The 26,567-nt window shown below is 40.7% G+C and overlaps 1 protein-coding gene across 1 annotated transcript; it reads right to left on the bottom strand.

Annotated features, from left to right (window-relative positions):
• Positions 1-124: 124 nt before the first annotated feature.
• Positions 125-4,506, bottom strand: LOC125195939 (cytochrome c1-2, heme protein, mitochondrial). The gene is made up of 8 exons (XM_048094233.2): positions 4,360-4,506; positions 3,870-3,938; positions 3,218-3,438; positions 1,868-2,147; positions 1,701-1,772; positions 858-974; positions 664-729; positions 125-568 (listed from the first exon to the last, which is right to left on the bottom strand). The coding sequence occupies exons 2-8, from the start codon at positions 3,927-3,929 to the stop codon at positions 452-454; spliced, it is 933 nt and encodes a 310-aa protein (XP_047950190.2). The 5' UTR covers positions 3,930-3,938; positions 4,360-4,506; the 3' UTR covers positions 125-451.
• Positions 4,507-26,567: the final 22,061 nt, after the last annotated feature.

Raw genomic sequence — 26,567 nt, 5'->3', positions numbered from 1 at the left:
CATTTTTATTAGGATAAAGCTTAGGTGAATGACAAAGAATACAACAACTTAATTAGGAGATGCTTTATTTCAAAACCGGTAGCATCCAGTGTGATTAAATAAACCTCAAATCATACAATGAAAATTTTGCTCAAGTAATGAATTCTTTGATTGTGTAACTGAGAAAAATATTGTACTCACTACTATTATTGGGTTATTACACGGAGTTGCACTTTCAGGCATCTCGTTCTCTCTATCTCTCATTTTTCATACAGCAATCCAAACAATAACAGTTTCCATTAGCAGCTGGAAAAAACCAAGAAATCTTCTCTCTAGTAAGATTTCATTATTCACCAACAAAATGGAAAAGCTACAAATCTGCCCGCAGCCTGGAAAAAAACTGCCGATTCATGAATAAATTAGCACAAAGACGAGCAGATAGTCGATCCTCTAACACGGAAGTTGAGGAAATTTAGTTCACGACATCAAGCACCAGCTTCCGAGACTTGAGAACAGACCACCTCATGCGCCTGTAATAACCAGCTTGAAGAAGCGCGAGTGATAGAACGAATATCCACTTAAATCCCATCTGTGGTTTCAGTTTAGCAATGCCAATATGTAAGACAAGAGGTCAAAAACTGGTGCTGTTTACAGTCTTTGCTATATTTGTTAATGAATCATTACCAGTTTTCTCTCTTCCATTTCAGGCTCTGCAGCCCATGCTAAAAATGTGACAACATCTTTCCCCATCTACGAAAGATAGCAAATTAAGAGATGAGCATGAAATGGGAATGTGACCTATAGCTCGGACCTATGCATGAATGGAAGACCAATACAAACATGTGCTCATGTGCAAGGAAAATAAATAGGGATTTTACCTGAGCTTCTGTTGCGGGTGTACCATCTTCATACTCAACGGCACCATCATTAAGCATTTTTGGCATAGCAATAGCTCCACCAGGGAAGTAAGGGTTATAATGCAATCCTTCACGAATCTAAAAAGGCAAATACTTGCGCCATTTAGAATCCCAAATATAAATACCAAATCGTCAGTTAATGGCAATTAAAGTTCAATCACAAATTGTGAATATTTACAAAGATAATCCAAACCAGAATCCACAAACAAAATGAAAGAATAATTGTTTATTCTCATAAAATATGCATGGCAGTCTCATGTACTCAGGACACATGACATGAACACACAACTACTTCTAAAATGATTTTTAACATCAGTTTACTACATTTAGAGTTTCATTTGAAGTACTATTCAAAACCACAAGAATAATTAAACAAAAATACAAGGACAGGACCACGTAATATAAGGAATGCTGCAGATCAAAGTTTAGGTACCAGAGCCTTAACAACAAAATTTGAAAGTTCTGTTAACACTTGAAAATTAAGCTATGAATCACGATGTAAGAGGTGAAAAGAGTGCTGGTTGTAGTAAGGGTGACCAAATGCATAAAGAGACACCCTGCAACCCGACTTACAGAGAAGAAAATAAAACAAAAAGGAGCACAATAGTATGTTTAAAGTGGGAAGGGTAGCAATGAACATATTAATCCACTTGGTGAGCTGACATTTGTCGAATACAGACTAAGTTTCGATAAACTCTATACTAAGATGAGGTCATTTTAGACACAGTCACAGAGATTCTTCAATATAATATTGGACTTTGCCAAGGTAAATCAAATATGATTCTATGAAACAGAAAAACTTACTGTAACACCAGCAGGAGGGTCATGATATCCAGTCAATAGGGCAAACACATAATTTTGACCATTGTGGCGAGCCTAAAGAGGCAAAAGGAAAAAAAAATTAGGAGAGATGATGACATGACATTCCAAGGATAAAGAAATGAGGAAGAGCCCGGAGTGGTAGAAAATACTTTGGTTATAAGACTTAAATCAGGAGGATAAGCGCCACCATTAGCAAACCTAGCTGCTTGTTCATTTGCATATGGCTGAGGAAACCGGTCACTGAGCTTGCCAGGACGAGTAAACATCTCTCCCTCATCATTTGGCCCATCAACTACCTCAATCTCAGCAGCCATAGCTTTAGTTTCTTCTTCGGTATATGCAACACCTACCAAGTCACGGAATGAAATTAAGGACATTGAGTGGCAGGAGGCACAAACTTGTTGATACACCTGGTGACCACGACGAATCCTGTTTAACATAGAAGGCATTTTAATTTAAAATCAATTGGAGATGAAGAGCATTCAAGTATTTAAATGGAGAAGAGGATGAAATCCAATCACAGTAGTAGAAACTAATCCATCATATTTGGTAGAACAGATTAAAAACAACCATTTGGGTTTAATGGGACAAGTATCTCATATGATGATAAAAGCATAACTACATAATGGTCATGTTATTGCAATGCTTACAGTTACAGCGGAGAATATTTCAGCAGAAAGCACTAGAACATTAACCGAACAAAAAGCAGAAATTAAATGCACATTGCAAGTATATACTGGTATAGGAGCAAAAAGATCCAATCTCACTTTCCCTTGGCATAGTTTGTTTAGTTCATTAAAAATCCATCTTCTTTTCTTGGATTAATCATGATCATATAAACATATGTCCCCTTCTAATTTCAGTTGGCACCTTCTAGTGGTCAAGTATATGTTGAAGGAAAGAGTATTTTTGAATGATAATATGAGGGTGGTCTTTTTGCAGAATGCATAGTACGATTCGGACATCAAGCTGGTCATCATTAATTATTAAAAATAAGATACTTTGCGTCGATCATACCCTAAGAACAGAAAGATACAGCACACATACAAGGAGAAAATCTAGAAAACGGACTGCCCCAAAATACAACTTTTTCTACACTGTCAAGTGTCAAGTACCAGAGGCGAGGGGGAGAACTGCGTTGATAGGCCTCCATCAACCAAGTTGATATTATAGGGGAGACATATAGGTTGAAAGCAACTACAAAAGATTGATGTAGTGCAACATCCTGATAACTGGTTACAAACCAATGTACGGGATAATAAGTGCCGAGAGGTTATGTAACACAATGAGTTGGTTCCAAACATATTTTAGTCCCACTATTTCAAAGAGAAATCTTTACAAGAACGAATCTATAAGCAAATAGACACATAAAAATTAACTCAATCAAGTGACAAAACCATTTAGTTTATATCGGCAACAGAGAATGCAGAACTGAAGATATTCAGTTCTTTTAAATACCGAGTACAAAAAAAGCTTGAGAAAGCTACAGATTAACTTACGAAGCATGGTCATATGAATTTAGAATGCCACTGTGTGGCCAAGGATAGGTGGCAGCCTCCAAACCATGTTCAGCCTCATCACAAGATGCTATTGTTGCATAACTTAACAACCCTGAGACACCTGCCCCACATAGAGCCAATACCCTCCAGGACTTAGCGGTGGCAGATCCAACTGCTTCCTGCCCTTTCTTAGAAATAAAAGATGACAAAACTGGAGATGCCTGAAGGCAAAAAAATATTGGCATCGCCATTTCAGCATTTCATTTAAGCACTTAATTCAGAAATTGCCTAGATGCTGGTTATGACAGAGAATATGAAAGAAAGAATTTCTCAGTTCCGTGTCAGGAAAAAGAATAATTGAACCTGAGGTTTTGTGAGAGAAAAGAAGTTGTGTATCAGGTATCCCATAGACTATGATAATAGATATTTATAGAATTTCAGAAATGAATGGATGCATTCATTGCACAAGTTCAATAAGAATGGAACAAAACCCAATCAACTATCAATCATGAGCAAGTTTTGGACATATTTTCAGTATCTGTTTTGGGACCAGAGGAATGATTTCACCAACCTTACATTAATAGCATTGAAGAAAATGAGAAACTATCCAGACAGAACAAATGTAAAATTTAACCAAGAAAGAGAATCATACAGCGTTTTGTGATTGAAGTCTCTCTCTTAGCAACCGGCGGAGAGCTCTGCCCCCAAACATCTTATCTCCCTGTTTATCGAAATAAAAGAACAGAATGGCAGATGTTCAACTTGGACTAATCCCACTCTTGATAACATAATTCCACCAAATGAGCAGCATTTCCACTACATCACTCTACTAGATCTAGTCCATGTAACTTAGAAAACCCTAATTGAGTATTTCAACAAACAGCCAGTACGATAACTGAAGATGGAAATAATAAAAATGGGAGATGGTATACTCTCAATTTGATTGCAACTCATGCAATTGTTTCTAAATTCAAACACGCATATTAAATAACACCAATCAGCATCTTAAAACAGAAGCAACAAAGGCAGCATCATATAAAAGTACCATAGCCCGAATTGAATCAAAATAATAACCGACCAACGTGTAGAAATGCAAGAGAAATAAAAAAAAATAAGAAGAAATCTGAAGAGGAGAAATTCACCTGAAAATAACGAAAATCTCCACGGCGGCGAAGGTGAGATCCGAGGATACGAAGAAGCTAGGCGACGACGTCAAATTAATATCTGAGGATAAAAATAAAAGGAGGTATTGGGCCTCAGTGACGGATAAGAGCAAATTTAGACTTTGTTTATCAGTCGAGATTTTAAGTGGGCCTTAGGGATGGTCGCCCCAATGTAGATTAAAAATGGTACTCGTACGTATCTGAATCGTACCTTATAAAATGGAGAGAGAAAAGTAAGCAGGATGAAAAATAGAGAGAGTAAAATAGAAAAGTGAATAAAATAGAGAGTATAGAGTAAAATAAAGAATGGAGTAGAAAGGATAAGTGAGTTAATTATTTCATACATGGAAATGGCACAACTGTAAAGAAAATTTTCAAAATGGAAAAACGACTCAACTATAGTGGAACAAGGGATTATTATATACCACTGCCGTTATTTAATAAATTTAATTGACACTATTCCCGTCTCATGCTACTGATAAGACTTATTTCATGCATTGACTTTGGATATATAGGGGTGTCGAAAATGATAGCGGGTAACGGGTATTTTCAAACCCGACACGATACCCGACGGGTATCGGGCATCCGCTACCCGCAAAATTCGGGGTCGGGTTCGGGATTGGGTATTCAAACTAGGAGATTATCGGGTATCAGGTTACCCGATACCCGAGCGGGTATACCCGATTATCCGAGCAATTACCCGATTTAAACTTTAATTAAATCTAGAATTTGTCATTTATTTATAAAACACAAATTAAACCACCATATATCTAATCTCGATGTGGGACAACCAAGCATGAGAAAGAGCCAGAGCAATTTGCCTAACTCTCCTTTCTTATTTCTATCGCTATACTCCTCTCTAATTACTTTTAAGTATATAATGAACCCAAGTGATAATTCAAATATGTTATAATTTTTATTCTCCTACATCTATATTGGATAATGTTTGATATGTATAGTTAATTGCTCGGCTGCTAATTCTAAATATACATTCCATAGTATTTATATCACCATTTCAGTTGAGCTCTTTCGAATAAAAAGCTGCAAAATGATAGAAGTATTAGTGAAATTATTTCTTTCAATTAATGAGTTAATATTTTACATTAACTTGAGCAGTAAAGGGATGAATATGGTTAGTAGCAGTTGCATAAGAATATTTCATACTATTAGTATTAAGCAGTGTTTTAAAAACCGGATCGGACCGGCCGGTTCGACCGATTCAACTGCGAACCGGCAGGCAGTCCGGTTCGGTTCACCACTAAAAACCGCCAGCATATTGAACCGTCGCGAACCGGTGGAACCGGCCGGTCCAACCGTGAACCGAAAACCGGTTTTTCACTTTTTCAAAATATTTTTTAAAATTTGTTGTTGCTAGGGCTTGAAACACATGACCTCCTCTCCAAATACTAACTCCTTTACCACTCCACCACAAGACCATTTTGTAATATTATGAACATTAATTCTTCTTATACATTAAATCTGAAATTCTTTTTCACGTAAACTAATAATTTATTTTAATTTTATATTATTTTAAGAAATTGTTAATTATAATATATTTCTTATATTTTAATTATACTTTTACAATCACTAAAATTTTACAGTATAGGAGTTTATAATTATACATAGAGTTTAATATTAGTTTTTTTAATATTGTGTATTATAATTTATTATTGTATTTAAACTTATCGTCATTAAAATTATAATATACTAATACAATGCTTGTTTTCTATAATAATACTATTAAATGTATAACACTATAATATTTATTGATAAAATATTTAATTGAATCTTATTATTTACTATTAAATAAACAAATATATATAAACAGTAACGACGCCGGTTCACCGGCCGATCCGATTTTTAAAACATTGGTATTAAGAAAAGTTTTTAAGCAAGAACATTTCCACATCGATAATAGATAAAAGGAGACAAACCAAAATCTATATAACAAATAGTAGTTTTTCATTACTTAGCGGGACATGCAGCGGGTGCGGGTACCTGCATATGGGGGTTCGGATACCTGCAGCGGGTATTCGGGATACCCGCATTGCTTGTGGGTCGGGTATCGGGTACCATAAAACTTCAATTTTTGGGTTCGGATACCCGCAAAATCGGGTGCGGATACCCGCAGGTACCCGTTTCGACACCCCTAGTTATAATATCATCAATTGGGGAAGATACTGCCCGAAATATATGAGTTTAATGTGCAGGAGAATCACTTGACTAAACAGAGGTGGTGCAAACTGATCCAACAGATGCAGATGGAACAAACATGCCGCCCAAATGATTAAGAAGAGACATTTCAAGAGTGTTGGCATTGCATGAAGTACAAAGGGCCACAAGACCATGAATACACCCTTATTTCAAGGAGACAAACGCCAAACCACAAGAGAAACCCCTAGGAATTGGAGCTCAAAACCGTCCTATAGAAAAGAGATCTAGTATGGAGAGAATGGGGCCGGGAGTTGAAAGAGGTCGATACCAAAATTTCAAAGTTTGAGAGTCTCATCATTAACCTCCACTTCAGATCAATGGCGCTCTTTGCACCCTGGCTCATCATTAATCTCATTTTTCAAAGTTTCGAGTTAATGTGTTTTATTTTCTTGTATTCTATTCGTTTATTATTCTTGAGATACTCTATTGTTTAGTTGTTTGAAGAAAATGGAGTTGAGATGCTACTTTTTTGCTTTGGTACTATGTTGCTTTTTCAGCTTTGTTCCTTTAGGTTAGTTTAGAAAATGTGATATCCTTTTATTTCTCATGCATGTCTATTCCATTTTAGAGAATTTTGGTCTAGAATCGTCAAAGTTAGGTGCTCTTGCTTGTTTGTTCCACTTTTGAATTATAGTGTTTATTTGTTTCACGTGTTATGTCAAGTTAGATGCTCTAATTTGTTGTTTTTATGTTTTCCAATCTAAATGGTCAATTTATGTAGAATCCCATATTTTCTCTTTCCAAGTCAAGTATGTAGCTCTTAACCCACAAATGTTGTGTGGCGAAACGATTTCCAAAACATCTAGGCATAATGTTGCTTCTGATCCATCCATGTGTGATTTGATTCTTAATTTACTGTACTAGGCTATAGTATTTCATGGGTTAATTGTAACACCTGTCCTTTTTATGCCCTAAGACTTTTAGAAAATTGATAAGGCTAATTTCATGCATTGGTAATGGGGTTAAATTCTGTAATTTCCCAGGTCTGACGAGTTTTTGTAAGCCAGGTGTGTAGAAAAAACGCCATGTCCAGGAAGAAGAAAAAAACACCTGGAGAAGGAGGCTGGCAGAGAAAGCGAGCAGGAAAGAAGAAGAATTCACCAGACGGATGAGCATTTTTGGACAAGGGCAGAATGGGAAGAACAAGTAAGAGTCTAGAAGCTTCGTCCTTTATAATTAAGAGTACGCGGTTTACATGAAAGAAATCCATCACCTTTAGCTCTTAGCTTAGCTTTCTCACTCTCTACTCACACACAATTGGGGAAAATCAATTTGGGGGTTTACGGTTCAAGATTCATCGGTAGTTGTGTAACACCGTCTCTACGGGAGGCGAAGATACAATTTATTTCCCGCTTTTAGTTTACATTTCCGAATTTTCCGATTCTTCACTGTTCGAAGCTCGGCCGTATTTTGTTAAATTTCCGTTGGATATTGCACTCTTTTGCTATGGAATTTACTGCTATGGTTTTGTTTCATGTTATCGCTGCATTTTCTGTTTAATTTGGATGTTTTTGTGATTGATCTGAGTTTGGAGTTGGATTGTGTGGAGATCGTAGTTGATCGTTTGAATCCGGTTGAAATTGTGTGAACGGAGATGGGGATTGCTGTGGTTTGCCGAAGGAAGCTTGGATTCGGAGTGGATGAAGCATCCAGTGTTTGGATCTATTCACAACTGCATGGTTTTGATGTTTAATTTCTGTTTTCTCATTTACCTCGTCTAGTAATAGTAGATCTGCTTAGGTTTTAGTATTGATCGCATTAATCGGTTTAATTTAGCTTGCTCTATTTCGTTCTGTGTTTTTGCTCTGTATTTCCTCTACATTTCGTGATCAAGGTTTTTGAGAAGATGAAGTCACTGTTAGTTAAGCCTTTAGTTAGTTAATCTGCAGCTTTTCATTCGTACCCTGCTATTTTGGGAAATGGTCCCCACGCTCTGTTTTTCCTCTGTCTAGGCATTTTAGGAATTTATTCACTAGGTCTGGTAATTGTTTTAGCTGGAAAGTGATCTTGAGTACGTCTGGTTATCATCATGCATGTTTCCGTTATTTTTGCCTAGGTCTAGCTGTTAGAATAGAGCATTTCATTTCCCGAGTCTAGGAATCTAATCTCAACCCCAAAAATGCGTGGCAGCAGCCAAAAACAGTGTCTAAGTCTTCTTGCATGTTTACTTACGCTTCCATCTCTGTGGGATTCGACCCCTACTTCCCTAAACTAATCCTTTTAGTGCAGTGGGTTGAGGGTTTTGAAAGGTAGGAAGTGATTGTGTGCCCAACGACAGGTGATTTCGAGGGTTCTCTGAGTTCCTAGACCCCGTGGTCTAGTGGATTCTCTGGATCTGAGAAGTTTGAACATATTGACACACTCGCACAAGAACATTCCCAGCATTTCTTTCAAATGGCGCTGTTGTCGGGGATGGATGGCGTAGTTTGTTTACGTGTTTAAAGATTTGGCGTATATAGTTTTAATTTCCTTTTATTTGTTTTTCCTTTACAGTTTATGAGCAGAGGCTTACGGTTTAAAAAATACTTTCCATGCCCTCCGGATCTCGCTCAATAGTCACACTTTGAACCCCGATACCTACACAAATGGATAAGAAGCGTGTTAAATCAAGACGAGACGATCGACGAAATCACATCACATCAAACGCGCCTATCAAACGACGACTCACATTTTCCAAACGACGGTTGTACTTGGTGAACGTCTTTTTAAGCGACAAGACATAATATTCTTGCCATTTTAGGCATAAAGAATGATTGACGTGACATGACGACTTGCCTCATCTGGCAAAAAGTCCATGACCCTAGGACAATATATTTCCTTCTTAAACCAAGCTTTTAACCATGCAAAACCATGCATCTCTTCCTCTATAAATACAACACAACTTCATCACCTACACTTTTGCTTCACCACTAAAATCTCTAAACAAAATTTCATCTCAAGTAATGATGCTAGTAAGTGCTTGATGAAGAAGGATTAAGTCTCTACACACTACATTCCTCTTTTTTCTCAAGGTATTTATTTATGTTTAACCATTTGATTTCCTAAGCTTTACATCACATTTGCTTTTTCATCACACCATGTTAGTAAAATTCATCCAGTTATTCTCATCTTTATCAACATTTATAGGCCGAGCTTTTCTCACAATTTGTCATGCTCAACTTAGACTTTGAACATAAGACTCATATTCAATACTCTTTCTATACTTGTTCACAGCATTGAACCAACCTTGAAAATAAGATCTCATGTCAAGTTTTACAAATAAATTCGCATGCTTATCAACCGTTTTATGCTAGAGACAACCAAATCTTGAGCAATTAGGGTGGCCTTATGTGAATCATTTCGAATACTTAGCTCTTAAGAGTACTTCATAAGCACCGAGCTACCCTAAACAGCCGCCACTACCTCTGTCGGTGCCGTTGCTACTGTCTCCGGCAGCCACGCACACCTCGCTGCCCTCGTGGCAGCCACACACGCGACGTTGTCACAGTGGTAGCCATCGCTGCTGCTCCTCGGCTTTGTTCTTCGCGCCGAACTCCCGCCGCCACTGCCCAACTGCGGCTGGTCTTGCGCACGCCGGCGAGGCGACGACACCCCGACACTAGTTTGACCAAGAATGAAAGAGGATATGAGTTTGTGTGTGTTAAAGTATGGAGTGGTTTGTGATAAATAAACATACCTGAAAGTGGACGGGGATGGCGGAGATCCGGCGATGGGCAGACGCCGACGACGAAAGCTTCTCTCCGGAGTGCAGCCAAGTCACCATTTGGCCGAGAAAGAGAGAGAGAGAAAGATCGAAGAGAGACCGAAGAGAGAAGGGGGAAAGGACGCGACCGGCGGCCGGTGTCGCTCACTGGCGACGCCAAGGCCTGCCGGGAGAGAGTGGCGAGAGAGTGCAGAGAGAGTGAGAGGAACGAGATGTTGAGAGAGAGAAGGGAGGCTAATTCTTTTTAGTACAATTAGGGCACCACACTTTTGGACCTTCTTGTGGGTTTATCTTTTATGTTGGGCTCCTCCTTGTTATGGGTCAAGTGTAGAAAAGAAAAAAATATAAGAATGAGTTGGCCTATTTATTTTGTCTTTGGGCCTAGGTGAAAGAAATGGACTTTTATTTAATTAATGTTTTACTCTCCTTAATTAGTTTCTTAAAGATAGGAATTTATGAGCTCAATGAACGCTCTCCCAAATAATTGCCAATTACATTTAAAGTCTCTTATAAAATAGAGAGCCATAAGTTTAATGGAATGAAGTTATCTTGATCGAACCCCGAACATATGATGCATATTCTATGTAGGATCCTTGCATGTCATGCACCTTATATATGTTCTTAAGACTAATTGAATCAATATCCTCTTTCTAGAAGGGTTTGTTCGTGGAGTTTGATTTCCGAGGTCGAGCTTGTGTAGAGTTTTACTTGGAAGCTTTGAGGTGGGCTTTATTTCCAACACATTAAGAGTGGATAAAATTATCAAATATATGAAATAATTTTTGTTTGATAAAATCGTACTTACTTTCTTTTTAAATGTTATCGTGCCATAAATTATTTATTTTATGATGCCTATTTGTTTGACGATGCCAACTGAATGAATGAATCAAATTCGGACTCCAATAGGACCAAGATCCTATTCGAGTTAGTTTATACAAAGGAATGGACCGTGATTCATTGTAAGGGTTGGCCAGTCAATGTGATCGTGGAAGGTGGCCTCCTTCCCGACACACAATGAACCATCAGATATGACGGATTACTGGAAATGAACTTAGTCTGATCAGACAATATTTATGAAAATGAACTTAGTATTCTCGGGCCTTTAAGAAAAACCCACGTGTGTTACTGTGATGGCATGACAATGATAACTTTTCTTATATGTGTAACTTTCGGCAATGTGTTCACTGAGAACCCCGTACTCAGCCTTGCATGTATTTCTAAATGTGCAGGTTGATCAAGTGATGAAATGGTGGCTGAGTGGAGTTGGTGGTCGTCTCATCTCTTCCGTAGGATTTTCATGGCATGTGTCTTCATACATATGACCATGTGGTTACAACTCCTTCATGATCAGTAACGAGTGACCTGTGATAAACACTCTTTTAAATCCTCATGATCTTTCGTTGTCTTGTGAACCTCATTTTATCTTATGAAGAAGTATATGTGTGTCTTATTGTTAATTCTTTTATCCCCTTTCTATCCCCTATTCTTAATTCCCTCCCCTAGTCACGATTTACCGAGCAATGCTATCCTTAGCAAGGTGCGGTCGTGACAGAGTGGTATCAGAGCATAGGTTTTTTGCTCTGTAACCGTGAGTCCTTCTTTGAAAAGAAAAGTCCAGAATTGATTCACTAGACTAAGTTAGTAAGACCGACCAAAATTCAGCACTTACTTCATCGCCCTCAACCTGAAGGAAGGTAATTTATTCTTCTTGTGAGATGTTTTTTAGAATTTTAATCAAGCTGATGAAATGATCACTCTTGAAATGATAACTTAGAAGAAATAAGTATTTGTGTGATCCTCGCTTTCCCGAGCGATGCGTTCTTTTATGTCAACTAGTATTAACACTCGTGCTATGCACGGTGATTTTTATTTAATGTAAACAAATTCTGAACAATAATTTAATAGAAATAAAAACCAATATTGTTATGTACACTTAAAAAAATGTACTTCTCCCTTCTCACTCTAAGCGAAGCTTTTCTTATTCGTCACAAGATTTTATACGCTTTTATTTTGTGAATTGAATGGATAAGTAATAAAGTAAGACATACAATAAAGTAGAAATAATTGTGTTTCCATTTCAGAAAATGTGTTAATTAGAATAGAACATATCCCATTTGTATACTAACTGTTAGTATGCCTTGAATCTGTACTGTTTGTCGCTAGCCATACGGGAGTCTCTTTATCTTAGTAGGTCTACCCGTCGTTTGTGTGTCTATAAATATAGGCGCAGGGCACATAACTATGTGATCCGAAAATAATTTGAATACAATTCGTTATTTGTTTCCAACCTGTGGATGTAGCCAACTCAATGCTTTTGTTTTGTCTAGTTTATACAATTTCTCTATTATGTCACAACACTAACACTACGACCCCATTTATAGAAAGTTGTCTCCAACTCATTATCCACATACATCAATTTGTTTACAACTTATACCACTACAGCCCACCATTACAACTTACTAAACACTAATAATATTATGGTTCTCACTGTCCACTAACACCACTTAAATTATAGTAATAATTTAAGCACATAAAGTCCTTTATTTTGTTTTATTTCATACTATGTACTAATTTTGAAAGTGTGCAGTTGTTTTCTTGTTGTTGAAGTGATTTACAATTGAATTGTCAATTTATCATACAATTTTTTGCAAGCATTTATTTTTAAAGCACGCAAATTTTTAAATGATTCGTTCATTTACTCCACATGTTTCAGAACTTATGTATCATCTTAAAGCATACTAACTCAAATGAAATTATGAAAGAGCGAATTGTTTTTTTCACGTACTATAAAACACAAATCACTGCAACTCTGTAACATTATTAAAATTTGAATCTCAAATTACAAAATTAATAAGAATAAAAACTATCAAGCAAAAGAGCATAGTCATACACATTGTATCGGAGAAGTAAATATAAAAAAAAAATATGAACAAAACTATTGGGCAAAGTAAATTATCACCGGCCACCAAAAATAATAATGATACGTCCAACTGTTAAATGTCAAATATAGAAATAAAACATTAAATAATAATTACATAATAGAAGTAGTACTTATTACACTAAAAATTTATATTGGACTAACTTCGTATTAGTAAATTCTAAATGGACTAAGGTACGTGGAGGCTTAAAAATAAAGAGGTCCATTAGACTGCATATAAAGAAGAAGTGTATTGTGTTCAACGATTACACAATATTTGCGACACCTCTAATCTCTGAATACCTATTCCCACAAAAAAACTCACTAATATTTTAGAGTTAATCTAAAGCTGTATACTACTTTTTAATTTTTATGTCTTTAACTGCTACGAAGAAGCTACGAGCGTTGCACATTGTTTAGGAGTCCTATACCTTAACTAATGTGCAATTATATTTTTGATTGATTGTAAATTACGAAATTGATCAAAAGCTGATAAAATCTATCTCAAATGCTTTGCACAATACTTAATATCTGCAAAAGAAGATATATTATGAGAAGTTTTTGAGCTTTTTCACCATTCATAAAATAAAATTTAACCAAAAAAATTTAAAGTTGAAATGACGGTAATAGCTAGTAAGTCCCCATGATCTGACAGCTCTTACATGCCATATAAATTTCTAACTTTTGGATCCAGAAGTGATAATATATGTTTAACATATTATGTAATAAGATAATAAAATATTTCATGATGTTTAACTTTATGCCAATGTTATGAGATTCTTGTTAGAAGTACAGAGGGATATGTAAGATGATAACAAACGTTGTTTAGTACCACCATGAACTTTGTCGCTCTTTTCGCAAATTCTGTATGCCTTGATGAACGAATTCGAAATACATCTGTTCTAAATAAGCATTTCCCGATGCTTATCCTATGACAAGTTGATCTCACGCTTACAACCTGAGGCACAAAGTTCTTCGATAATGAACGCTAACCCCGAGGTGTACGGCTTTGGCCAAGTGCACCCTTTGATTTCTCATAAAAGAAGTATCATTGTGTATACTTAGCCAACGTTCTCCCTTACTTATTGTTTCAGTAAAACATCATGTGTAGATGAATCAACGGCAGACGGCTCGCAAGCAAGTCACACCCTAGGCTATCGATGATGATGCGATACTCACCTATCAATCCTACAGGCCTCGTCATGGGAGGCACATAATGAGAGTCTTATGCAGGTTTTATGAGTTGTGGGAAACAACTCACAAGTATGGCATCACTGGGATTGACGGCATGCGTCATCCGATCCCCCTACTACCTGACGATTAGGAGATATGGACAACCAGGTTAGCAGATGATTACATTCATCGTCGGCCCGACACCCTAGAGGATGAGGGAGACTTCCCAGGCTTCCTATGTGCCATTCTTGAGCAGTATGTGCAGTACCAGAACGTTCCGCCAGCCTCCCCTGACATCCTAGCACCGCCCCCACCTCAGTGGGAAACTCCGACCCTCCCTATTGCTGAGCCCCAATATGAGCACGAGGCAGGACCTTCACGCACATGGAGATGGTTTTACCCCTGGGCTACGACCGACCCCAGGGAGTTTGCTAGTTTTCCTAGCCAGGAGCATGACCCCACGTGGCGGGGCAAGGCCCCCATGATCGCTGCCCCAGACGACGATGAGTACCTGATAGAGTATCAGGCAGATGATGAGGTATCTCCACAAATGAGGAGTCCTTTTGAGCCCAGAAAGTTCTTGGGGGTGCCTGGCGGGCTACCCCACCTCGATGACGTGGACACCGACTGGGACTGATACTATCGGGACAGCTACGCTGACATCATTAGGGCTGAGATACACCACAAGGTTTGGGCAATCCCGGACGCTGCGAAACCTCCTCCCGTGCCAGGGGTGTTACCAAAAGAAGTCGCAGATGACCCGATTGCGATCAACAGCGACGAGGACTTTAAGGGAAGCTCGGGGTTGAGCTCTCTAGGCTCGGATGACGACTAGTAGAGTAGTTCTAGTTATGTACCATTAGCAACGGACCCTTTAAGAGGTCGTCCTGATGCTAGTTATTTTATTTTATTTTCTAGTCCCTTTGTGATGTGAAAACTATTTCATCCTATGGTTTCACGATCTTTTTCTATCGATCACTTAGAAATTGAGACTTTCGTATGTTATGTAGGAGGGTCAGTTATGTAAAAAAAAAGTCCTCTCTAGAGACAATTTTGGCTTGATATGTATATTTATATATGCAGATGTTTTATGCTTCCGATCATATCCTGTTTATATGTGATGTTATTCTTCCTCTTGTTATTTATCTTCAATTTGGATTGTGTACAAGAGACAACACGTGATTTTGATTTTTTTTATGAGTCTCTCAATAATAATTTTTTCTATAGAATGCTACCTAGGAGGGTTGGACGTCCTAGAAAACGGGGAAGGGGACACAGTGGAAGAGTGCCCCAAATCGACGAAGGAAATCATGAAGATTGGCACGAAGTTACGCCACCCCCTCCATCTCCATCTCCACACCCGCCTCCACCACCTTCACCTCCCCCACCACCACTTATGCAAGTTCCGAGAATTGAACGCAGGATTGAAGAAGTCATTCTCCGACATAATCTACCAATCTTTAACGGACTGGGCGACCCGGTCAAGGATGAGACTTAGGTGCGTGCAATGGAACGAATATTCAACTTCTTGCAATGCACAGATGGAGAGCGCATGACATGCGTGACTTGCCAATTGACCGTATCGACCGATTTCTAGTGGGAGGCACGTAGAAAGTGCTGGGGTTTGGTGCCCCTTGCACAACGGAAGACTTGTACAAAACTAATAAATCAGATACGGATCTATTTGACCGATTATGCGATTAATCAATTCACATGTTAAACAGATAATTGCATGCTAGAACGCAAATAATTCATGCTTAGACAAATAGAAATCCTAAACATGATTTCTACGATTTAGGGTTACCGATTTTGATTCTCCAAAGAATCGTCGATTGCTCGCGCCTTCTCCACGTGATGATCTTCAATACTAGACCACAGAACTTCTGACTGGTTCCCGAACTGTATCTCGATATCAGGGTGGGCTGATCTTATCAAAATACTAGGACTCGAATAAAGAAGACAGAAAAATCTCACGGAGGAGAGCTGAGAGAATTTTCGAGCTCCTCTAAAAACAGAGGGGGACGAAATTTCTACTACTAATTAATTGTCATTCTGTCTCTCATTTATTCTCCTATTTATATTAAGTTCATATTGGGCCAGTCAAGGATCTATGGAAGGTTTTGGATATGGACTCCCCCAATTAACTTTTTACTAATTAAATTGAACCCACAATTTAATACAAGCTTATATTGGAATATTACGAGCAACCATTACAGAAGTAATATTGAACTCTCCCCATCCAGATCCGAAATTACAAGTAATCCCGGTTTCCGTTATTTATATTATTTATTTTCCGCGCTTAAGATATAAATGTCCATTAATTAACAAATGTCTGCTATGGACTTAATTAATTAACATCTTATTAATTCCAAGAGTGGACTTAGCAAGAAATATTTATTTATTATTCATAGAGCGATAAAACTCCAACTGGCCAGTTTTCCGAGTAATAAAACCTTGTTCGAGCTCCTGTTGAGGACATTATCAAACGAGACTCACCTCGCGCACGTTTCAACATAATAGTAATCCTAGAACCGCTAGATATTAATCACCACTACCCAATATATCAGGATTTATTGGGTTGCGAAAACCCCGCACCATTTGATAAGTCAAAGTAGTGCATAATCAATACCATATACTCAATACTAACATATGTAGATTAAGAAATAGTATTTTATCAAGACCTAGTCTTTCAGTAGATAGCATAAAGACACGTCTTGCTGTTAGATCCGTTCAGTGCTATACTACACCAATGTTATCTTATTTCAATAAGGCTTAGAAATATGCGGACTGACATTGCAACCTTTCACGATAGGTAGTCTAAGCCTATCTAGGTTGTGAAATTCTTCTTTTTCTTTTGCAAAGCATTGCATAGATCTGACCGTGTTACCTTAAAGTGGACGACGCCCACAACCAGTCTACTAAGCAAAAGACTTAGACTTTGTTTACTTCTTATGCATTTAAATGTTTGTAAAACATCTTATAAATGCACAAACAAACACCATGTAATAATAATAGTGATTCTATTCATGCGAGACTGCTCGAATAATACTGAATCGGGTTAAAAGTGGATTATAGAGTTTTACGTATACAAGCAAGATTCTATTCGAGCAAAACTTGCTCGAAACATGCTTTTCAGTATACCAAACCTAACAGAAAGACCATGACCCCGGGCCAGATTGTGAACTTAACCTGGGAGCGGTTCAAAGCAGAAATGTGTGATAAATACATTCCTAAGAGTTACCGAAAGAAGAAGGAAGTGAAATTCTATCAACCTTAAGTAGGGAAGGATGTTAGTAACAGAGTATGATAAAGTTTTCTGCGAGATTTCCCGATATGCTCCAGAGCAAGTTGACAATGATGAAAGGATGTCAGAGAAATTTTATGCCGGTCTGAGGCACGAGATTAGGATGGTGCTAGCTAGCCACGGGGGATTGACCTATCTGGAGTCCCTGAGCAGAGCTTTGAATATAGAGCCAGCAATGCCCAACGAAAGGAACACTTAGACTGCAGCCCCAGTGCCCTCTCAGAACCACCCACAAGGGTCCAAAGAAAAACGCAAATGGGAAGGTATCCGAGGTCCTCAACAACAGAAACGGCCATGGCAAGCACAATCTCACCACCCCACCATGACGTTGGGAGACAAAATGCCCTGAATCCAACTTGGGGTTATCAGTAAAATCTGAGACCATGCTCCAAATGCAACAAGGTACACATGGGGATCTGCAGAGCAGGGACAGACATTTGCTTCGAGTGTGGAAGGAGTGGCCACTTTGCTAGGAACTGCCCAAACAAGACTTCTGGAGTAGGGGCAAGATCGAACCAGCCAGCACAACGCACACAGATGCAACCTTGGCAACCACCACAGTTACCTCCTCCACCACAGCAGCAGCATCCTCGACGACCGAGTCTCCAATCACAGGCCCGTGCTTATGCTTTTAGACAGAAGAAGCCAGAAAGGGACCAAGGAAATCTAGCAGGTATGGCTGCTGCTCGGTGTACCTATCATTCTCTTATTGGATTCACTCGATCACTCATTCCTCACAGGGATGTTAGGACCGAATCTCTCATAAGTTATTGCCTTACCACTGAAGCGACGGGTTATGAGAGTTTTCTCCTTTCTACACTTCGTTTCTCCCCCCCCCCCCCTCCCCTTTTTTTTTTGCTGGATCAGGTTACTATTGCTTCCTTCCCTTAAACATATTTCCCCTGGACTTCGTCCAGCTTATACCTCCTTTTTTTTCATTCATTTTTTTCCTTTGGACTTCGTCCAGCTTATTCCTCCATTTTCTTCCCCTTTTTTTCTTTCTCTGGACTTCGTCCAGCTTATAACTCTTTTACCTGGACTTCGTCCAAGTTAACCTTCATAACCCAATTCCCCTAGTGGTCTCCTTCATGACTCTTCTCCCTAAGCATTCAGTGGCGGCCCCATTAACATGTGTTAGCTCAAAATTGTTTTAGGCTTATAACTCGCTCTTATAGTGGGGCTTCACAACTAAGTCAGCTAAGGCATCTTCTATCGTTCTTACTTCATCCAGATTGACCTCGGCTTATTAAAGGAAAAGGCCTCTAAGTTGAATTACATCATATCTTCAATTACTCTCACCAAGGAGATCATGCCGTATTATATTCACCAGCTCATGCGACACAAACAAAACCTTGACTTAACAACTCTTAACATGCTAAACAAAAACACGCATTGACTCCCCTCCCCCTCCCACTTCACTCAAGCTTGTCCCCAAGCCATCGTCGTGAAGGGGGAAACAGGATAGTCAATTCAACGCACAACAAACAATATAGCCAAATAGAACTTCTCACACTTAGACCGAGCATCGTGCTAAGTGGGAGAAGACAACAGGAAAACAGAAAACACAAACTTCTCACACTTAGACCAAGCATTGGGCTAAGTGGGAGAAGGTGAACACATATAGCAATTATTAACAGAGACACAGATAAAAAAACACAGACATAAAGAACAAAAAAGTACGCTAATACAGAAATTAAAAGTTACTTGGTCATGGGGGCAATTCACTTCTGGGTCTGGCCCCCTCGAGAGCCAGACTGGGGTGGGATTTCGGGTCGGGTCATCTTCACTTTCTTCTTCGCCGGCAGCTCCGGCTCCTCTTCCTCTGATCGGACACTGGTTTCTTTAACGACAGGGACTTTGATTTGGATGAGATTAACACTGGCTTGGACGCGGATGGGGTGACCACTTACTTGAGCGGGTGTGGGGGTCGCTGGAGGGAAGAACTGCCTTGGCCGGGCTGCTTGACCTCACTGCCGGATCCAGGAAGAACCTTCTGCTGGGTCAGGGGGAGTGTCTTTTCCAGCCATTTTAACATTTTCATGATCAGCTCCACAACCTTCGTCATCCGCTCATTCTGCTTGGAGGACTTCACCGCCAAGTCTGCAATGTTCCCTCGCAGGGTCTTCACCTCCTCTCTGTTCCCGCTTAATTCCTTCTGCATCCCACCAAGCTCTTCTCACCATCTCCTTTCTCATCACTTGCATTTCCTTCCTCAACTCCTGTACATCTTTCCTCAACTCCTCGACCTCCTCACTGGGCACAGCATCCACCGCCTCCATCTCCGTTTTCACCTTGTCTCCTACCTCGTAGAAGAAAGTCTCTTTGCTGTGAGCTTGGAGCAACCCTTTGTTGAAAAAGTATTCAACGCTGAAAGTCTCCGGGGGCTCGCACATCACGACCAACGGAGCGGTTTTGGCTATCTTCATGTTGATGTTTCGTTGGAGGTAGGCGCCGAGGAGGTGGCAGGTATACATATGTCGAGCAGGGTTGCTTGTCATTTGATGACATGCTTGAGCTAACCAGTAACCTAGATGCACCTTCACGCCTTTCGCCATGCACCAAGTGAAGTAGAGGTCGGTAGTTGTCAGAGCTGAATTTGCCGTTCCCATTAGATTGTAGCTAATAAATGTCTGGGCGAATCGGAGGATGCGGTCTTCAATGTGTGAGGCCTTGGAGTAGCTGGATTTGAATGTCCCCGCGTTAGAGTGGGTGACCAGCTCCCATGCTGCCTGTACTTTAAACCCTGGTGTGTTCTTCGGTACGCCGACCATCCTCTCATTCCAGATGCCTTCGTCATCTTCAGCCTTGGTAAACAACCCATCCTTAATGACCACTCTCTGATGCTCATTTCATGTTCTTCGTTGAAAAGCCTGAATGTGATGGAGTCCGCGTCGAGGTCAGAAGTGTTCTTTAGTCGGAACGTTGAGAAAAACTCCTGAGCTAAGTCCACTGGCACCTTTGTCTGGTTGTGCTTCAATAACCACTCGAATCCGATTGCGTATATACACGCGCGGAAATCCTCATCGCATGCAATCATCCTAAGCTCCTTGGGATTGTACTGCTTACCTGATTTCGTCATCTTCCATGCGCTACATCTCTCTTTGTACGCCGTGGCCCGTTTCTGATCGTCGAAGCGCCTCATCGATTCCAGCAGTTCCCTAGTCAGCCACACCTCCGGGCGTTCATGGCTAAAATCCTGGTCAGATTCTCCAAGTTCGGAATCGGACCCAGGAGTAGGCTTGGCCTGTTCCTCGGTGGAGGGAACTTCGGTCAATGGGGAAAGTGGCTCCTCAACCTCCTTGACGGAGGGAGCTTTCCTTGACCGCTTTGACTGGGTCGCAGCTGCTTTTCCTTTCCTCGTCCTTTCCTTGGCCAGGCGACGATCCTCCGCCTCTTCAGCTTCTGTCCCTCGGGCAGGGAACTCCTCTTTCTCAGAATAGACCAAGTCATCCACTTCGTCTAGTAGACTCCTCCTGGCCCTTCACCCCTCTGTTCTCTCGTCCACCCGGGGTTCGTCTTCTTCCTGGTCATCCACCAGGTCCACAATCAGATCTTGCCCTTCCTCGACGGGCTCTGGTACTCTAGTAGTATCTGGGTTTGTCTCTTCCAAAAGCTTTTCCGGGGTTTCCCCCACATCATCTACCATTGGGGTCCCCCCTCGATATAAACGGGGGATTCCCCCCTGACATCACTCGGGGTTGCCCCCTCCTCTATCGGTTCAGGGGTCGTTCCCCTAAAATCCTTTGGGGTTTCATCCCTTGTCTCCATAGGGGTTTCCCCCTCAGCCATCATTTCTAGAACAGGGGTTTCCCCCTCAACAATCTTTTCCAAAACAGGGGGTTTCCCCCTCAGCAACTTCCTCTCGAACAGGGGTTTCCCCCTTTTTCTCACCCTCAGAGTTAGGGTTTTCATCTCCTTGTCTCTCGGATTCCACCGTCTCATCACCATCTTCTAGTCCACCATCTGCCGCTAGTTCACCCGTCTCCTCCCTCTTGTCCGCCTCCAGTGTACTTGTGCTTGGAGCGGTTTCCGCCTTTTGAGGGCCAGAGTCCGGCACTCTGGTTATAGCTTGAGGTTCTTCGTCATGGGGAACCGCGGGTTGTGCCGTCGAATCCGCGGGAATCGTCGGTGGTGGTATGGCGGCCACGGATGTTATCAGGCTGGCTGAGAATAGAGCGTAAACCTCTTTCGCCTTCTCGACGCTTCCCAATTTTTGCGTTAGTTCTGCCAGTAAAACCGCGTAGTACACCTCCGGCTGCGAACTTCTGGTGGCCTGAGTTGGATCCATCACCGTAAATCTGAAATCAAAAGAAAACTAGGTAGGAATCGGGTTAGGGTTTGTATTTCTTGAGAGAGAAACAAAGTAGAGAGAAGGGAGAGAAAATGCAGTTCCTCGTTTGTGATTATTGGAGAGAGAAACTGCCGGTTGGCCTTTTTGGTGAAAAGATGGTGCGGTTGCAGGCGTAATGTAAGCAACCGTACACCTCCCATAAATATCGGCCAATTTGAAATTCGAATTATCTCCATCCCTCCTAAAATTCCTTCTCTAGACTCTCTTTCCCTAGCTGATTTCCCTGACCACGATTTTACACTTAAAAAGAAATTGAAGACTCTAGACTCCTAGGTCGAGGATGAAATACTAGACAAACGTTTTTCCTAAGGAGTCGGTGCTTCGAAAATATTTTTGGAAGATTTAAATTTTATATATATATATATATATATATATATATATATTTGGATTTTTCCTATGTTTAAAACGCAATTAAACTATTTACACATTCCTTTTGAGTATTCCCGAGATCCACTGATTCAGTGTATATATTTAAAATGTTAACCAATTTAACTGACCCAGGAATTCATCGAGAATACTTCCTTGTCTGACTAGGTGATAATAGGGAGTGCGCGTAGTGGCACTTCCTCCACTACATACAACTCAGAATTATCCCTATAGACTTTCACTCTATGACCATTAACAAGAAAAGGTACAGAGTTAGAGGCACTTCCCTGGATCTCTACAGCTCCATTCGCGCGGAGGCCGACAATGGTATATGGACCGATCCACTTAGACTTCAAATTCCCTGGCATCAGCTTGAGCCGGGATTGGAAAAGGAGCACCTTCTGTCCCACATGGAGTTCCTTGACCCGGAGATTTTTGTCATGCCATAACTTTGTCCTTTCCTTATACCACATAGCAGACTCATAAGACTCCAGCCTCAGTTCCTCCAGTTCTTGTAAATGTAACTTCCTTTCTTCTTCACAAGCCGAAGGCTTCATATTCATCTCTTTTACTGCCCAGTACGCCTTGTGCTCTATACCCACGGGTAGGTGGCACATTTTGCCAAACACCAGCCTATAAGGCGAGCCTCTTACTCTAGTCTTTCCTTGATGGATTAACTGTCTTCTCCAATATTGCCTTGATCTCGCGATTAGAAATTTCTGCTTGCCCGTTAGACTGAGGGTGGTACGGGGTAGATACCCTATGGTGAACACCATATTTCCTCATCAGAGCCTCGATGGTGCGATTAAAAAAATGTGTTCCCTGGTCCGAGATGATGGCTCGAGGAACTCCGTATCTGTTGAAGATATTAGTCTTCAAAAATTTTGCCACCTCCTTCGATTCACATGTTGTGGTGGCCTTGGCTTCTATCCATTTAGACACATAGTCTACTGCAACCAATATGTATGTGTTCCCGCAGGATGATGGAAACGGTCCCATGAAGTCCATCCCCATACGTCGAAGATTTCGCAGACAATCACCGGGACCTGGGGCATCTCGTCCCTCCTTGAAATTCCCCCTGTCTGTTGGCACCTCTCGCAACACTGACAAAACTCGAAGGCATCTTTATTAAGCGTTGGCCAATAGAACCCACTATCCAAAACTTTCCTTGCTGTTTCCTTGGTCCAAAGTGACCTCCACACGCTAAAGTGTGGCAATAATTTAGCACATCTCTTTGTTCCCATTCGGGAATGCAGCGTCTGATCACTTGATCTGAGCACATCTTCCATAAGTACGGATCATCCCAAAAGTAATATTTAGCTTCACTTTTAATTTTTATCTTCTGGGCCCGGGAAACTTCTTCTGAACTTGGCACCTCTCCCGTGACCAAGTAGTTTGCCAAATCAGCGAACCATGGTTCTGCGTTTAGTGTTCGCTTACCCTTGTCGGATTCTCCTAGACCGGTTAATGCCAATACTGCCTCCCAACTGATTGGTCTAGGAAATTCCCCTAGATGATACAAATGCTCTTCAGGAAAAGCATCGGGTATGGCCTCTTCCGTTTCCCCTTGAAAAATTCTACTTAAGTGATCGGCTACTCTATTCTCTGTTCCTCTTTTGTCTCTCACTTCCCAATCAAACTCCTGCAAAAGCAACACCCAACGGATTAACCTCGGCTTAGACTCCTTCTTAGCCAGTAAGTACTTTATTGCTGCGTGATCTGTGAAAACTATAACCCTCGACCCACGAAGATAAGGTCGGAATTTTTCAAACGAGTATACGACAGCCAACATTTCCTTCTCCGTGGTATCATAGTTCTTCTGAGCTTGATTTAGAGTCTTGGATGCATAGAAGATCACATAACTTTTCCCGTCTATCTTCTGCCCTAGGACAGCTCCCACAGCGAAATCACTCGCGTCGCACATTATCTCAAAAGGGTGATTCCAGTCTGGTGCCCTGATTATTGGTGCTGACACGAGTCTGTCCTTAAGCAATTGAAAGGCCTTCTTGCATCCTTTGTCAAAGACGAATTCCACATCGTTGTGCAACAAATGAGTGAGCGGTTGCGCGATTTTCGCGAAATCCCTGATAAACCTCCTATAAAATCCCGCGTGACCCAGGAAGCCTCTAACTTCTTTTTGGTTTGTGGGGTAAGGTAACTTTGATATCACATCTACCTTTGCCTTGTCCACCTGTATTCCTCTTTCAGAAACCACGTGACCCAGGACAATACCTTCAGTCACCATGAAGTGGCATTTTTCGAAATTCAAAACTAGGTGCTTCTCCTGGCATCTTTTCAATACTAGGTCAAGGCTGGTCAAACAAGTGTCGAATGAATTCCCGTATACGGTAAAATCATCCATGAATATCTCAATGCATACTTCAAGCAAATCCGAAAAAATACTCATCATACACCGCTGGAACGTTCCTGGTGCGTTACACAACCCAAACGACATTCTTCGGTATGCATACGTACAAAAGGGCATGTGAACGTGGTCTTCCCTTGATCTTCTAGGTTAACGTAGATCTGGAAATAGCCACTGTATCCATCAAGGAAGCTAAAATACTGTTTTCCAGCCAACCTTTCTAACATCTGATCAATGAAAGGTAGGGGAAAGTGATCCTTCTTCGTGGCCTCATTCAGCTTCATGTAGTCGATGCACATCCTCCACCCCGTCACCAGCCTAGTGGGCACCAACTCGATCTTTTCATTCTTGACAACCTGTATTCCAAACTTTTTGGGCACCATATGGATAGGACTGACCCACTCACTGTCCGGAACGGAGTAGATGATCCCTACAGAGAGAAATTTCAACACCTCCTTAAGAACTTCCTCTCGCATGTTCAGATTCAGTTTCCGTTGCGCGTCTCGGTGAGCCTTTACACCATTTTCTAAACGGATGTGGTGCATACAGAGATCAGGGCTGATTCCTACTAAATCAGAGAGGGTCCATCTTATTTCCTTTTTGTTCCGCCTGATCACTCCCAATAATTCTTCCTCCTGCTCCTTGGTCAAGTTACTGTTGACTATTACTGGGAATGTCTCGTTTTCTTCCAAGTAAGCATATTTGAGACCTGGTGGGAGTGTCTTCAGTTCCTTCTTTGTGTCATTCGTCTCCTGGGGCAAGGGATTTTTTTCTGCAATATCAGGTAATGTCTCCTTCCCAGACCCAGGAGAATTCTCCAGACTAGCCACATGGGCTGATCCCCTTGATCTAGCTGACTCGGGACTTTTGCAAAACTCCATGATGGCTTCTGTTAGTTCCTCATCCGTCAATTCCATTGTATTCATTGCTGCACACCACCTTACAGCTTCTCGGTCGATTAAATGGCTCAACTCCAAGTTGTCAATTTGTTCCTGTATCAATTCCGTCTCAAGATATTCTTGGACCAGGGGGTTAATAACATCTATAGCATACAAATTCTCAACATCTAATGGCCTTTTCATTCCCTCATCTATGCTAAATGTATATTTTTCCCCATTATAGTCCAAGCAAATCGTTCCATCAAAGACATCAATAATGGTCTTGGCAGTGCGTAAGAATGGTCTCCCTAAAAGCACGCCACTAGACTCAGCAGACTCATTATCATTCATTTTGATAACATAGAAATCAACAGGATATAGAAAATCATGCACCTTAACTATGACATTTTCTAACACACCTTCAGGACAAATGCAAGTTCTATCTGCTAACTAGATTACCACCTTGGTAGCGACCATCCTAACCCCTGTCAGTTTCTTGTAGATCGAAAGCGGTAAAACATTTATAGACGCCCCTAGATCACACATGGCATGCTCGACTCTGATGTCCCCTAGAGAAATGGGTAATGTAAACATACCTGGGTCTGTGCATTTTGAAGGCATCCTTCTCTTTTGTATCACAACAGACACGTTCTCCCCGATCACAATCTTCCCGTCTGGCTTGGTCTTCCATGCTATGAATTCCTTGATGAATTTTCTAAAGGCAGGCATCTTCAGGGCTTGCAAGAAGGGCAAGTTGATTTCCAGCTTGCTAAAAATTTCCATGAGGTCCTCTGTATCATCCTTCTTTTTCTTGGCTTCCCCTAGGTATGGAAACGGCTTTGCTCGCTTTACCGCATTTGTGGAACTCCTAGCTAAGGTTTCGCCAGCTTCCCTACTTCCTTCCTTACTTACTAAC

The sequence above is a fragment of the Salvia hispanica genome, chromosome 4 (assembly GCF_029641045.1).
Source record: "Salvia hispanica isolate PSC_SH4W2 chromosome 4, Shi_PSC_v1, whole genome shotgun sequence".
Lineage (NCBI taxonomy): Eukaryota > Viridiplantae > Streptophyta > Magnoliopsida > Lamiales > Lamiaceae > Salvia > Salvia hispanica.
This window is presented reverse-complemented; position numbering and strand designations above follow the sequence as displayed.